The 14,193-nt window shown below is 41.3% G+C and overlaps 3 protein-coding genes across 3 annotated transcripts; 2 read left to right on the top strand and 1 right to left on the bottom strand.

The window, feature by feature from the left end:
- The first annotated feature begins 1,051 nt into the window (after positions 1-1,051).
- On the top strand, positions 1,052-2,315 carry LOC102703851. The gene is made up of 3 exons (XM_006650233.3): positions 1,052-1,278; positions 1,379-1,445; positions 1,920-2,315. The coding sequence occupies exons 1-3, from the start codon at positions 1,146-1,148 to the stop codon at positions 2,062-2,064; spliced, it is 345 nt and encodes a 114-aa protein (XP_006650296.3). The 5' UTR covers positions 1,052-1,145; the 3' UTR covers positions 2,065-2,315.
- A 49-nt stretch (positions 2,316-2,364) lies between these two features.
- LOC102704131 lies at positions 2,365-4,575 on the bottom strand. The gene is made up of 3 exons (XM_006650234.3): positions 4,356-4,575; positions 3,312-3,406; positions 2,365-3,185 (listed from the first exon to the last, which is right to left on the bottom strand). The coding sequence occupies exons 1-3, from the start codon at positions 4,444-4,446 to the stop codon at positions 2,910-2,912; spliced, it is 462 nt and encodes a 153-aa protein (XP_006650297.1). The 5' UTR covers positions 4,447-4,575; the 3' UTR covers positions 2,365-2,909.
- Positions 4,576-5,261: 686 nt separating this feature from the next.
- Positions 5,262-7,610, top strand: LOC102707479 (dolabradiene monooxygenase-like). The gene is made up of 2 exons (XM_040522327.1): positions 5,262-6,210; positions 6,544-7,610. The coding sequence occupies exons 1-2, from the start codon at positions 5,284-5,286 to the stop codon at positions 7,030-7,032; spliced, it is 1,416 nt and encodes a 471-aa protein (XP_040378261.1). The 5' UTR covers positions 5,262-5,283; the 3' UTR covers positions 7,033-7,610.
- The last annotated feature ends 6,583 nt before the right edge of the window (positions 7,611-14,193 follow it).

The raw sequence follows: 14,193 nt of genomic DNA, 5'->3' as shown, positions 1-14,193 counted from the left end.
TTATACGCTACGCTCATTCTAAAATAAAATTATTTATATTTTTGTCACTTATCATTTATCTTAAAATAAAGCTATTTCTTCACATACCGTATCATCTCAATCAATCACAGTATTGTCCATTTAATCTTTTCCCCTGTCTTCTCTTGCCAGATCAATTACAATCTTCCTCCTATCTAGTTATATTCTTAAACTCTGTGCTTAAGTCTAAAAATACTTGTATTTTGGGATGAGTAGAATACATCATAAATAAGAAAATGACACTAGAAAATTACAAAACATAGCTACAAAATTACAAAAATACCGCCAGAACTACTAATATATGAAAAACCGGTGATAAAATTGCGAAAGCCCCTATGTAATCTACATATATACATCAGAAATAATTATCATGGAAATGGGAATTATTATTGGGGTTATACCACGGTTCTATGTATTTTGATTTGCATATTGTATTAATTTATTTTCATATTCGTCGTCAGTACAGATAAGGATAAGGTCCTTTATGCTTATATTTATTAGTATGTTTTTTAGCAACTAAAAATAAAATAAATGTTGTATTGCGGGTGATAATTGTTACTAGAGAATAGCACTATTAAATCATTTATAACTATAAATAATCGGATGTTCTTATTATTTTTAGATTAAATCAAAATTTGACTAGCTATTCAACAGCAACACATTGCCGTCTTCTTCACACCCAAGTATCGCCAGGGTCATGGTGCATCAGTGATTTGGTCGAAGAATAGATTGTTAGTATTTGGAAAATAAAGTCTAAATTACACGACTAAACTATTGTGTGAGTCAAATTACTCTCATCAATAAAAAAAGGACATTTTTCATCCTCAACTGACAATATCACATGAAGAACCTCTCGAACAACTTTGAAGCTGGTTTTAGCTTAGGTCAGTACATGTGACCGTTTTTCGGATAGCCACGCCACACAAGTGGCAGGCAGTCGCATGAATGGAAGCTGACGTGGCAGCATGTGGCTGGGCCACGTACACCACATGTTGTGAGCCATGGCCTCTGCTATGGAAGAGAATGAGCCAGGGAAGCAGACATCTTATCCAGACCCTCTCTGCTCTTCTGGGACGTGTGATCACCTTCTTTCTCCTCCATTCCACAAGCCAGCAAGCGAGCCAGCCATGGCCAAGGTAGCTCCCAGCTCCTTCCTCGCCGGCGTCGGCGGCGGCGCCCTGCCGTTGAGAAACGGCACCGCTTTGTTCCGCAGCCGCGGCGCCATCACCGTCAGGCGGCCCAGGATTTCAGCCAACCTCGGTATGGTTCCTCGATTCCTCTTATGTGTCTTCAATCTCTAGCTGTGCAGGCTGCCAGTCTGTCATTGTGTGAAGTAAAGATTTTGGGTGATTGCAAGCAGGTGGAGATGGAGAGGTTAAGCCTGCAGAAAAGAAGAAGTTCATCACCAGAGAAGAGGAGCCAGAGCAGTAAGTTACCAACTCAACTCTGCATTTTTTATTATTATTATTATTATTATTATTATTATTATTATTATGAGCCTTTTTAATTTTAAAGCTAAACTTCTCATAAATTTATTTACATAACTTCTAACGCCACCTCATCTAGCGTGCCAAATAACACTACCATCTCAATCTAGAGGGTCTGACAACGTTATTTGACCATGCTAGCAAGAATAGTGTGGCAAAATAAATACTATCATGCCACTTTCTGATAATATCACAGTGTTACTTAGCCATACCAAGTTAGGGTTCATGGCCAAAAGGTTCTGAAAGTAAGATTTAAGAGAGCATTATTTTGAAACTAAAAATTAGAAAGGTTCAGAAGATAATAAGAACTCGCATTTTGTTTCCTTCTTTCAAGAACATGTGTGTTGTGATATGTTATGATGCAGAGAAAGAGGCATAACGAAAGGAAGAACATTGTGATCGATGGAAATGCAGGTACTGGCAGACGGCAGGGGAGAGGAAGGGTGAGAACCCAATGAAGACTCCGCTGCCCTACATCATCATCTTCGGCATGTCGACGCCCTTCGTCATCCTCGCCATCGCCTTCGCCAATGGCTGGATCAAGGTCCCCGTCCGGTGAGCTCCTTGCCGCACTCGTCCATCTCGATCTTGCATCATCAGATTCAGCAAAAATCTTGGAGGTTGCTGCCAAGAACTGCGACGCTGGACTCCTTCCTGCGAGAGCCATAAGAGTTAGTACTTTCATAGAGATTCCTGAGCATACCAGCAGTATGTCATGTATGCGATCAAGAAATACTGTTTTTTTTCCAGTACTGTAAATCTGTAAAGTAATTACAGTTCAGATTAACATCCTTCCTACTTATGATCCAAGATGGTTTTATCATGTATGTCTCCAATCTTTACAAGAGGTTGTTGTGGCATCAGCTTTGTCAGTTAAGCGCACGTGATGCCTTCTCTTTGATTACAATTTACAAGCCTGAAATCGGCATGCAGTGAAACTGCACATGTAAATTTCAGCTTACATGCAGTTCTTACATGACAAAGAGAAAAATATAGACGTACAACCGGCAAATACAGAAATCAAACAAAAACTACCAAATAGTACAAACATAATGCACATCTCAGGATGATTGTGTGAATCAACTTGAAACAAACTTCAGTTACCAATTTTGCATATAAGCTCTCATCTTCCAGGTTAGAGATGTAAAAGCCGCTCAGACAATTCATTTTCTCATTTTTTTTTCCTTGTTAATTGTACGTCTAAAAGTATGCATGTCAAAGCAATTTCTCTATATACCTGAGACTCACGAAAAGAAATCATAGAATTTTAGCTCAGGTTACACCACAGAAACATTTCTCTTTCACGTATTAGCGAGACCATGTGTATCTATTATTGGGAAACAACATCCACCAGTATACATTTCATCTATGTTGGAAATAAGGGCATCATCACTTGGAAGTAGCTTAGTGTGGCTTCCTATCAAACTCAGACTCATGGCAGTGTGGGTCAAGCCAATCACGAGGAGAGCTCTTTGAGATGCCCTTGCTATCTGTTCTAGTTCCCATGAGCTCCCTCAGGCTTTCCAACTTGTTCTCCTGAGCATTGCCAGTGAGCTTGCTATCTGCTTCCTTCAGCTTATTTCTGAAACGCTGCTTACGGCCAACTGGGTTAAGTTCCTGCTGCCTTGCTTGAGATGGTGGAGCCCCATGAGGTCCCAAGTATATCTTCTCCTCTTTCTCCTGTTCAAATTGAATTTAAATCCAAATGAAGTATGATCAATTACAGTCCAGTAGTTAATAAAGGTAAAATTACTGATAGATGAATAATGTGATAGAGATCTAAAATCATATTAAGAACAAACTTACCTTCAGTGGTTCAGGATCCTTAGATTTAGGGAAACTATTCTCAGTAACGTGATCTTCTTGAGTGGTCAAATTAGGAATAACAAACCCATCCGCATCTGCAATTGTAACATAAAACTTTGTGAAAAATAGCATCAAAGAACTTTCAGCAAAACTCAGCATAGTAAAATTCATTGAAGTAGAACTGCAATTTGGTAAATTGTAGGTGTTCAAATTTTGAGATGTATACACTGCAAGTAACTAGCATAGCGTGTGTTTTTTTCCTCCCTTGGTTCACTGGTGTAGAGCAAGTTAACAGCATATGATGCCTTTGTGGATATAAACATTTTTAGACACTAGAAATGTCATTAAAACTTAAAACATTCGCAAAATATCCCAAGTAAAAAAATGATTTGACACAGAAAACTCACCTACACATCTTGCGAGTCAAGACTATATTGAGCAACTTAAATATGCAAGACCCATGTTTGTTAAAGAAAAAAGGTTCTCACATTGAATCTGGAAAAAAACTCTTTCACAAAAGCCACCTGATGAAAACTCAACTACCATATGCTCCTAAATTGTAGTTTGAGTTTGAAATTGCATAGTGTGTTCTAATTTTTCAAGTGGAAGTTTGATGAAATTTTCCAATTCGCAGTGTCAAAGCTGATACATTACCTCTTAAAAGCACAATCTGGACAAATCTAGTCCTAATTGTTCTCCCACCTCAAAGTTATACACAACAAAGATGCATAGCAATATCCCCTAAATCCACAGTCTGATTGTTGCAATCTTGCAATAACACCCCTAGTCAGTATGTCAGATTGCTGCAAGCTTGAACATTCTTCTGACAGAACAGTAGACGATGCCCCCAGGGGCAAAACCAAGAACTAGCCAGCCACCTGCACACACACACACAATCTCAACCCCCTCCCCTTGATTCTGTCCAGCCTCTACACTCCACATCTCAGCAGCACAAGAGCAGCGTTTACCAGCACGGCGCACACACTGACTAGGCACGGCAAGTTACAGCGGCACAGAAGTTGCGAGATAGGCCCCTCTAATTACCCCAGTCGTCGTCGTCTTCTACTTCGGCGGCGGCGGCGGCATCCTGGGGCGGCGGGACTGCTTCGGCCAGCGAAGGGGGAGAAGCGGCCATGGAGCACCCCCGCCTCGCTCCGCCTTGCCCGCCTCGGCGGATTTGCTCCCTTCCCCTTCTCTCGCTATGGACTTCCTCGGATTCCGCTGCGCCTTCTCGTCGCGTCGCTCCTCTTCTTCTTCTTGCGTCTTCTTGATTTATTGATTCCCTTCTCGTCCAATACCAAATCGCAAAGGCCCATGCAGGAGAGGCTCTCGGTCGTATGGCGGCCCACTGGATCATACGGCCCGGCCCATTTCTCTACTAGCCGTGGTAAAGGCCAGGCTTCTGGATGGGTCTAGAAAAGATTGGACTATGCCTTTGCCTCGATGAAAAAAATCACTCTCTCCGTCTTCATTTATGTTCACTACTATTTTTTTTAATTTTTAACTATTAATAATATTTAAATAATTAATTGATAATTAGTGGAAATTATACTGTGTATATATATATATGTGTGTGTCATACATCACTAATATAATCTATTTTTCAATATATACATATTATTTTTCAAAAAGAACGAATAGTCAAAGTCAGTAAATCAACAATAACTTATTGTCTATTATTTAAAACCAGAAAGTATAAGGGATAGGCTCTAGGCTCTAGGTGGGTCCAATATAAGTTTCTACTATAATAAAATAAATCAAAACAAACTAATTAATATGGGTATATAATTATATACATTTTTGAAATAAGTTGAAATGGTTAACAGCGTAAAATAATAATAATAATAATAAAAAGCTAACAGAGTATATGATAGCCAGACCACACCGGTTATCCTCTACCAGTCTCGTGGCGGGAGCGGAAGCTGATAGGCTCGTGTCGCTGTTGCTCAATCCACCTTGCTTGCGAGCAATAATGGAGATCGTGCTGCCATTGTTAGGTTGCGTCCTCGTGGCGGCGCTCCCGCTGATCTTCCTCCTCTTCAAGAGGTGCTGCTGCTCGTCGACGACGGATGCAGACAAGCGGCTGCGGCTTCCGCCGGGGCCGTGGCGGCTGCCGCTCGTCGGGAGCCTCCACCATGTCCTGCTGTCGCGCCACGGCGACCTGCCGCACCGGGCGCTGCGGGAGCTCGCCGGCAGGTACGGCCCGCTCATGATGCTCCGGTTCGGCGCCGTGCCGACGCTCGTGGTGTCGTCGGCCGAGGCGGCGAGGGAGGTGCTCAAGACGCACGACGAGGCCTTCTCCAGCCGGCACCTGACGCCCACGCTCGCCGTCTTCACCCGCGGCGGCCGCGACATACTCTTCTCCCCGTACGGCGACCTGTGGCGCCAGATACGGAGGATCTGCGTGCTCGAGCTCTTCAGCGCGCGCCGCGTCCAGTCGCTGCGCCTCGTCCGCGCCGTCGCCGACGAGTGTGCCGCGGGCTGCGCCGGTGGTGGTGGCGTTGGCGGCGCCGTCGTCCCCATCGGCGAGATGGTGTCCCGCATGGTGAACGATTCCGTCGTGCGCTCCGCCGTCGGTGGCAGGTGCGCCCGGCGGGATGAGTTCCTCCATGAGCTCGAGGTCGTCGTCAAGCTCACCGGCGGGTTTAACCTGGCGGACCTGTACCCGTCGTCGCCGTTGGCGCGCTGGCTCAGCGGCGCGCTTCAGGAAACCGAGCGGTGCAACCGGAGCATACGTGCCATCATGGACGACATCATCCGCGAGCGTGCGGCTGCAGGCACCGAGGACGGCGGCGACGGCGACGGCGAGGAGGACCTCCTCGGCGTGCTGCTCAGACTGCAGAAGAACGGCGGCGTGCAGTGCCCACTCTCCACTGACATGATTGCCACCATCATCATGGTAACCGATCGATCCCTGCTGCTTAGTACAAATTAGCCTTTTTGAATTTGAGCCGCTTACAAATTCACCACACTCAACCGGAAACAGTCTGAAAGTGCAAAACATTACTTTTACGATGCTATTGGGAGTAAAAACAATCCAAATCATTTATTTTTTTAATATAATAAATCGGACTTATTTATAATACTATATCAATCACGGATAGCACAACTCTAAATCAACAGCCGAGATTTTTCTACCAATAATAATAAAGATAGTGTAATACTATCCATATTATAATTGCATTTGGACCCTACGACAAACTTAGAATTGTAAATTATCGATAAATCTCAGGAAATCTTTTCGGCTGGGAGCGAGACAACATCAACGACGCTTGATTGGGCACTGTCAGAACTAGTGAAAAATCAACCAGTCATGGAAAAGGCCCAAGCAAAGCTAAGGAAGATGTTCAAGGGACAAGACAGGCTAACCGAAGATGGCATTAGCAAACTAAGCTACCTACATCTGGTGATAAAGGAGACGCTTCGTCTACATGCGACGGGCCCATTCCTTCTTCCTCGGGAGTGTCATGAGCCATGCAACATCAAGAGCTACGACATTCCTGAAGGTACTAGAGTGCCTGTGAACGCTTGGGCTATAGCAAGAGATGCTATGTACTGGGAAGATGCTGAGATTTTTAAGCCAGAGAGGTTCACAATAAATCTTGTTGATTTCAAAGGTAATAACTTCGAATACATCCCTTTTGGTGCGGGTAGGAGGATCTGTCTAGGTATAACACTTGGGTTAACCAGCATGGAGCTTGTGCTTGCAAGCCTCCTCTAACACTTTGATTGGGGGCTTATTGATGACAAGAGGTCTGAAGAGATCGACATGTCCGAGGCATTTGGAATTACTGTTCATAGGAAGGCCAAACTCATGCTACATGCAACGCCACATTTTCCATATTTGCATTGACAATGTTCACTGTACTAGATGCTACAACCTAGAGCAGTTACTCCCGATAGTAGTGTATAGGGTCATGTGATATCTTGTTGTAAGATTTAATTATAACAAATATAATGATATAATCATATACCGATTGTATAAATAGGTAAAAAGGAAAAGATATTTTGAATGTCGTTGCACGGACGGTTAATGTGTATGACATGCATCAACTGCTATGCGCGCAGACTGGAGGGGGAAGCTTTTTGATTGACACTCGGAATCTGATTATATCTACAACCACACCGTCCTTTTGCAGCCTCCGCCCTTCGGCATTGCCATTAGTTAACTAGAGAAGAGTACCTTTAACGGTCTCTTGGTAAATATGAATGCACTCAAGCTAGTAAGGCAAGTTAGCGGTTGTCTTAATGTATTTTATTGGCTTTAAATAGCAAAGATGTCGTTCTATGAGAGGATTCTTGAAATAATACAATCATATGAGCTTGATGGTTAGTCGCAGTCTATGGAGATTTTTGGTGAATCTCCTAGAAAGCTTATGAAAGAATATGGAGTCACATGTAAGTATCAGTTAAGGCTTCGAGTGAAGCTTGCTTACACAAAACTTACAATTTAAGGCGTAGTCCATTGGTCCATTGTTCAAGTCGTGAGTAAGTATAGCTTGGAGTTCTAAATGGATATACAAGCCTTAAATGGTCTCCATCAAAACACTAATATATATACAATACATTGAAAACAAGCAAATCTCGATGGGTATTTGAGATTTGGTGGGGGATTGTTGGAATTATATTGTGGCCCTTGGCCTATGGGAGAAATAATTTCTAAGAAAATCTCAAAAGTCCGCCTCAAGTAAAGTATGCATGTGAACTTAGTCTCACATTGCTTATTCTAGGAGACGGAGAATTCCTTATAAGGAAGAGTGGTATCCTATAACTATTTGAGAAATGATGTGAGAGAGAACTAGAGAACCACACGCGCACGATCACTCGCCTCACTAGGCCAGGCTTGGGCACGTGCACGCAACATACGCGTGAATGGTCCCCCCAAAACTGGCTCCTCATGCTTGCACATATGCAGCTAGTTTGTTTTTGAACTCTTGTTATCCGGTTCGCATGAAGTCTAGATAGGTTATGCGTGACGTATCCGGTTTGGTTATGAGTTGTTGAGATAATTTAGGCATCCTGATCACATGTCTAGATTTCTCTATAAATACCAAGTCAAGCCTCCAGGTAGCATACATGAAAAACATCTAGGGTTTGATACTTCTATGTACTGCGGTATCACAAATCATTTACTCCATCCTGCTCACTGGCATGCATAGGTAGATCAGGAGGGCGGGTCTCCGAAACCGTCGCCTTCGATGTCCTCACTAGGAGAGGGCGAATACGGTTTTTAGGAAGCACTATGTGCGTGTTGACATCGAAAATGCGATCCGACGTGTCACACGAGGGCCTGGGAGTCAATCTTAGACAGCTCCAGTGCAGGACCTAAATTCTTAGAATGATGTGCGGGCGTGCCAGTCAGTTTGATCCTGCAACTGACAAGATAAACAGTAAAGCAAGCCGATCGGCTATCGGGCCGATAGATAACTAAATATCCAGCTGATCGAATGTTGATGCTGCAACGATTAGCCGATAGGACAAACGATTGGCTGTAAAAAGCTTGGACCGGATAGAAACTTGATAGAAACATATTTGAAATAAATATTAGACCAATGTAATCCGCCAAGTTACTTATTAATCTTAGTCGATCGAACGAGCCCCTATAACCAAATCGAACTGGACGTGCAGAGATTGGACTTAACCAAGACAGTATGCAGTCGGACACGATATGATTATAGAAAACATGAAGATCGATAAAGCTAATAAATAAACCAACGAATTACTTGGAATAAACAATGAATCGTATGTTACGATCGGCTACAACCAATTTACATGCAATTCTCATAAGCTGATGCAACATAAATAATTGCCGATCTAACTAAATCAAGCCGATTGGTATAGAAATAATACAGTAAAACAATCGGCTACTCTATTGATGTAATATGATAAGCATATAGATCGACAAAAATCATCGGCTATAGACGGCGGACAAACAACCAAGATCTATAAAATACCTAGCACAGATTGCTAAGAATAATCATAGAAGATCGGACCCAACCGAGACAGTTCAAGATTAAACCTAGCAATATCAGGATAGATACTAAACAGATCTAGATTGCTATCAAGCCAATGAGCCGATGACTAGTAACTTATCGGCTGGTACTCCGATAAAACAATGAGTAAAATACATCAATCTGATATAAACCATCTGACAAACGCAATCTACAAGATCGGACCTAACCGAGACAGTACTAGATTGAATATGTCAAATAGCGAATATCAAACCAATGTAGATCGCCCAAAGTGATCGATCAGATCAACTCAAAACACGAAAGTGATCTAAGTTGAAACTGATACGATAACAAGCAATCGCGCAACCAGATTAGAAAATCAGACTGAACCGAGACAGTTCTAATCTAGTCGAACAATTATCCTATCCCAGCGGAACGTAGGACTTACCCCTCCGTCGGAGATCGAGACGATGCAGCCCCACGTCAGGTGCCAAGTTCCGCCGGAGTTGAAACCTCAGTTAGGAGGGTGGCGATGCGCTGAGAGTAATTGATCTAATTGATTGGTCCATCCAAAACAATGACCCTGGACATACATATTTATACCCTCGGGTTGAGGCTAGGCCGTGTTGGATACGACATACAACTCCTAATAGATGAAAAGAAATAACAAACTCCTAGATAGATTCTATCTCTAACACTTATGTTCCGATCGGACTCTAACAACCTTAGAGATAAAATAAAAATCCTAACTAACTCTAATTAATAGATAAATTTACGCCGCCAAGCCTTGGTCTTCACGATTCCTTCTTGAATTCGGTCTCTTCCGGATAAAATATCTATCGGCAATTGCACCTTTCCTTATCCGAATCCAATACGGAAATTTATCAAATTTTGGTGTTAACAGCGCGACTACTCCCTATTCGTAAACCTCGGTGTGTCTTCCTTCTTCGGCTATAGCGTGACGTCATCAACGTGTGCTGCTACGCAAGGTTCATGGTATTACGATTGCGAATGCTCTTGTTCAGAACCCAATTGCGAATCGTCATTATGTTTCAGTGATGTTCTTATATTCGATCTATTCATATGTATTGCTTTAATTTATATGTCTAGATCACATCATATGGTTATGTTATTTTTATTATTCAATGTCATGATTTATTTATGGAATAAAATTAAATCTACCTCTACTGATATTTTCAACAAGAAGTATGTCCTGGCCGTGGTGCGCGTAAGGTGCCAGATGGTGAAGATGGCTTCCTGCATCTTGACCACCTCCCTGGCCACCTCGGCCGAGGACACGAATAACGATGAGCATCAGCACGATGCTTAACCGGAGCATCATGAGTAGGTCGTACGTCTATGCGAGCTACCACAGCGGTAACCGCCATGGCCCTGGTGGCAACCACAACAGCTTCTCTGTTTGCGGCACCGGGCAGGCGGGGTAGCAGTAATACTTCTTGTTGTTGTTGTTGTTGAGGAGGAGGAGGAGGAGGAGGAGGAAGGACGCGAGGACAGCAACATCATCTACACTCTTCTTTAGCTAGAGAGAGGTTGCAGGGAGGGAGCAACAGTACCATGGTACCAGGACAGGACTGGACGAGCTAGATTAGAAGTTATCAGGGTGCGAGCAATGGATGAGGCTCCTCTGCTTACAACTCTGACGTGGGTCACTAACACATGATCCTATTGGCAATCATAGTATTTCTTTCTACGGTGTTAAATTTAATTGGGTCAAACCCATTTAATCTATTAAACTCCAAATGGACACAAAAGTAAAACAAAAGTAGTAAATAACAATACTGTATGGAAAGAAGTCGGGCAGTCAGACGGCGTTGGGCGTTGGGCCGTCGACTAGAGTGGAATGCGGGTTCTTGGATGGGGCCAGGCATCGGCCGCTAGTAAGCCTTCGAGTGTCGGTCTATTGGCAATGGCTCGGGGCAGGCGATTGGCTGGGTGTTGGCTCTAGGCATTAGGACCGAGCCATCAGACTGGTGCTGGGCTAGGACGGGTGTTTCTGCAGTACGTATGAGCGTTTCCGTGCTGAGTTAACTCTATTAATTTAACACAACATAACCAATGTTGTCTTTACGACCGATTTAATCACGTGTTATTGGGATTATGGTTGACTTAATGATATTAACTCTGCACTTCCTAAAATCACACTCTCGGTGCATCAACGGTATAGATTTCATGAGTGTTATTCTACGTTGCTAGTTGTTGCGAGTACCTGCATAGGTAGACGAGCGATCAAGTTTTGGCGAACACATTCTTCGCAGCGACTGCTCTTCTCAGCATTGGCTACGTCAAGTGCCTCCTGGATGAAAACGAACGACAAATGGAAACGGCAATACTGGCATAGCCAGCGGTAGCAGGAATAACGACCACACCAGGATCAACCTCCTCCGATTTGGGGTATGTGTTTCTAATCTTACGAGCATTGAAAATGTTCAGTCATGTTGTGTTTTGTATAATCATTTCTTTGTTAAGTAATAGCACTAGTGAATCACTCACCAATACGATGTTCATGATGCATTACTTTTTTTGGATTAAACTATATCATTAATTAACTAGATTTCCAACACACAGACTTCGCTTTCGATCGGGGAATATCATCGGTGGCTATTTACACACTCCAGTTTAATAATTCCTATTGTTTTAGACAACGACACTATATCCAAAACCTATTTTGAACTATAATTTCTTGTTATGATATACAATAAATAAATGGTTGATTCTATTAAAGTACTTTTTAGGCTAATCCATACTAGTTATCTTGGTGTTTCTAAAGTAAATATTTTAAAAGTAATTGATAGTTAAAATTTTAAAATATTAATATCAATCTTGTACAAAACAAAAGAAATCATGAAACTGAAGGAGGAAATATATCTTTATCTATGCGTTTGTTGTTGCTGTATTAGTGGAAAACTTAAAAATCGCCCACCACATGTGTTCACGGAAAGTTCTTGGAGCAATTCCAATCGGTGTACAGAGACAAATGTTTAAGTCTTTAACTGGTCGTGGATCTTGAATTTAATACATGAGCTTGAATATAAAACACACCATTAAAATATGGTACCGTCCTATTACTGTTATAATGTTATCAGTTTAATTTTGTCATAATCGAAGGTATAGGTGGACATCATAGGCCATGATATGTCTCTTCAGCTACGTCACCGGGCAATGAAGGCATGCACCTGCTCCCTGGAAGAGGTTCCTCTGACTCACAGTCAGAGAGACATTGAGGCTGACACATGGGTCTCACCCTATATAGGCTCACATGTTAGTGACATAAGTCCCTTTTAAGTAGTCAGAGGACCCCGTCCCCTACCGAACGTAGCCTACGTAGGGAGTAGGGAACGGGAACCTTTGACTTAAAGTCAAAGAGACTTGTGTCACTAACACGTAGGCCCATACATAGTGTAGTGGATAAGGTACGCGGCGTGAAAAATGTACTAATAGATTATTATATAATTCATTAATTATTAGTTATAAAAAATTAAAAATATATTAATATGATAAAGCAAATTTTCTATAGAAAAATTACGCAAAAAATACTGTTTAGCAGTTTGGAAAGCGTGCACATGAAAAAAAGAGAAACTGGATAATAATAAGATGAAGTGTCGAAAGCAGCATTAATCCAATCTCCTATTATCAGTGATGCAGTGAATTGGGTAGTAACTTTGTTGTTTAATTTAAACAGTCATTGACAGGGTTAGCACGAATGTATTTTTGGTGACCATCAAATTTATTGATGAAAAAAATTACTAATGTGCCAAGAAGGTCCTAAATGTATATGTAAAACTAAAGCAACCTAAAGGTATTTTGAAAAGTCTTAGTTTACAACAAGGTGATATAACATATATGAGCATGATTTCATATATTCATACAATTAACCATAAATTGATTTTTTTAACATATGGAAGTACTAAACTACTAATCGGCACCCAATATTTGTCCAACATATCAAATATATAGACTACAACAAAATAGAAAAATGATAGAAATCAACAATTCAAATATTAACTTTCATTAATTGATTTTTTTTAGATGGGTGATGATGTCCTCATCCTTAATTTGCAAGAAGAATTCTCTTTTAATGAACATAACCAAGTAATCATTTAAGTATTATTGTCCCATCTTGTTTGTTGACATGTTTTTGTTATAATTGATCAAAGAGAATATCCTCTCAACATCAACCGTTGCAACAAGTAGAATTATCAATGACTTGAGAAGTTTGTAAACATGGTCATAATGAAGAACAATCTGTCTTGACAAGCATCATATATAGCTTCTAAAATTTGTGGAATTTTCATATTTGCTCATATCACTAATATAACAGTCCAATTGAATAGTAAGTTGGTTCATCTCTTATAAATAAAAATCATGAAGTTAGAACCTTACAATCATTCTCTCCAAGTTTCAAACCTGAATTAATTTATGCATATATCAATCAGCATAATGCAATTCAAGATTAGGGAATGGGGATTGAACGACATAACTTTTGGAAGAAAAATTGTCTAATGTTCGACCCCTAGACTTTAAAACCAGGTAAAATTTGCCCATAAACTTTTCTAACCAAAAGAATTACATCCCTAAGATTGCTTTGTGTGTGGTTTAGATTGATCATAGAGTTTTACAAATTAATTAACTATGCTCTTTGTTGTGACTCAACGTCAAAAACACGAGTGAATATGCAACGGAGTCAAATAACTGTCACATATGCAGAATGAACTCAAGCGTAGAGAATGCTCAAATACCTTTGCACTGTACTATCAAATTAATCTTGAATCTTACAAGGTAGGGGTATGAGCTTTTATAGCGTTGGAATCCCATTGTACAATTACTGGAATACAGTGAAGTGGTTACTAATAGGATATAAGAGTATTAGGGTAATGTGCTTAGCCTCTTATAACCACTATGCAAGTTGTCCC

The sequence above is a fragment of the Oryza brachyantha genome, chromosome 3, assembly GCF_000231095.2.
Source record: "Oryza brachyantha chromosome 3, ObraRS2, whole genome shotgun sequence".
Lineage (NCBI taxonomy): Eukaryota > Viridiplantae > Streptophyta > Magnoliopsida > Poales > Poaceae > Oryza > Oryza brachyantha.
The sequence above is the reverse complement of the archived record's forward strand: the minus strand, read 5'-3'. Positions and strand labels throughout refer to the sequence as shown.

Bases quoted from the DNA above. Each gene is read 5' to 3' on its own strand.
- LOC102707479 (XM_040522327.1), top strand. From the start codon at position 5,284: ATGGAGATCGTGCTGCCATTGTTAGGTTGCGTCCTCGTGGCGGCGCTC. The intron at 6,211-6,543 runs GTAACCGATCGA...GATAAATCTCAG, and splicing joins TGATTGCCACCATCATCATG to GAAATCTTTTCGGCTGGGAG.
- LOC102703851 (XM_006650233.3), top strand. From the start codon at position 1,146: ATGGCCAAGGTAGCTCCCAGCTCCTTCCTCGCCGGCGTCGGCGGCGGC. The intron at 1,279-1,378 runs GTATGGTTCCTC...GATTGCAAGCAG, and splicing joins CAGGATTTCAGCCAACCTCG to GTGGAGATGGAGAGGTTAAG. The intron at 1,446-1,919 runs GTAAGTTACCAA...ATGGAAATGCAG, and splicing joins AGAGAAGAGGAGCCAGAGCA to GTACTGGCAGACGGCAGGGG.
- LOC102704131 (XM_006650234.3), bottom strand. From the start codon at position 4,446: ATGGCCGCTTCTCCCCCTTCGCTGGCCGAAGCAGTCCCGCCGCCCCAG. The intron at 3,407-4,355 runs GTAATTAGAGGG...TTACAATTGCAG, and splicing joins AGAAGACGACGACGACTGGG to ATGCGGATGGGTTTGTTATT. The intron at 3,186-3,311 runs GTAAGTTTGTTC...CAATTTGAACAG, and splicing joins AGGATCCTGAACCACTGAAG to GAGAAAGAGGAGAAGATATA.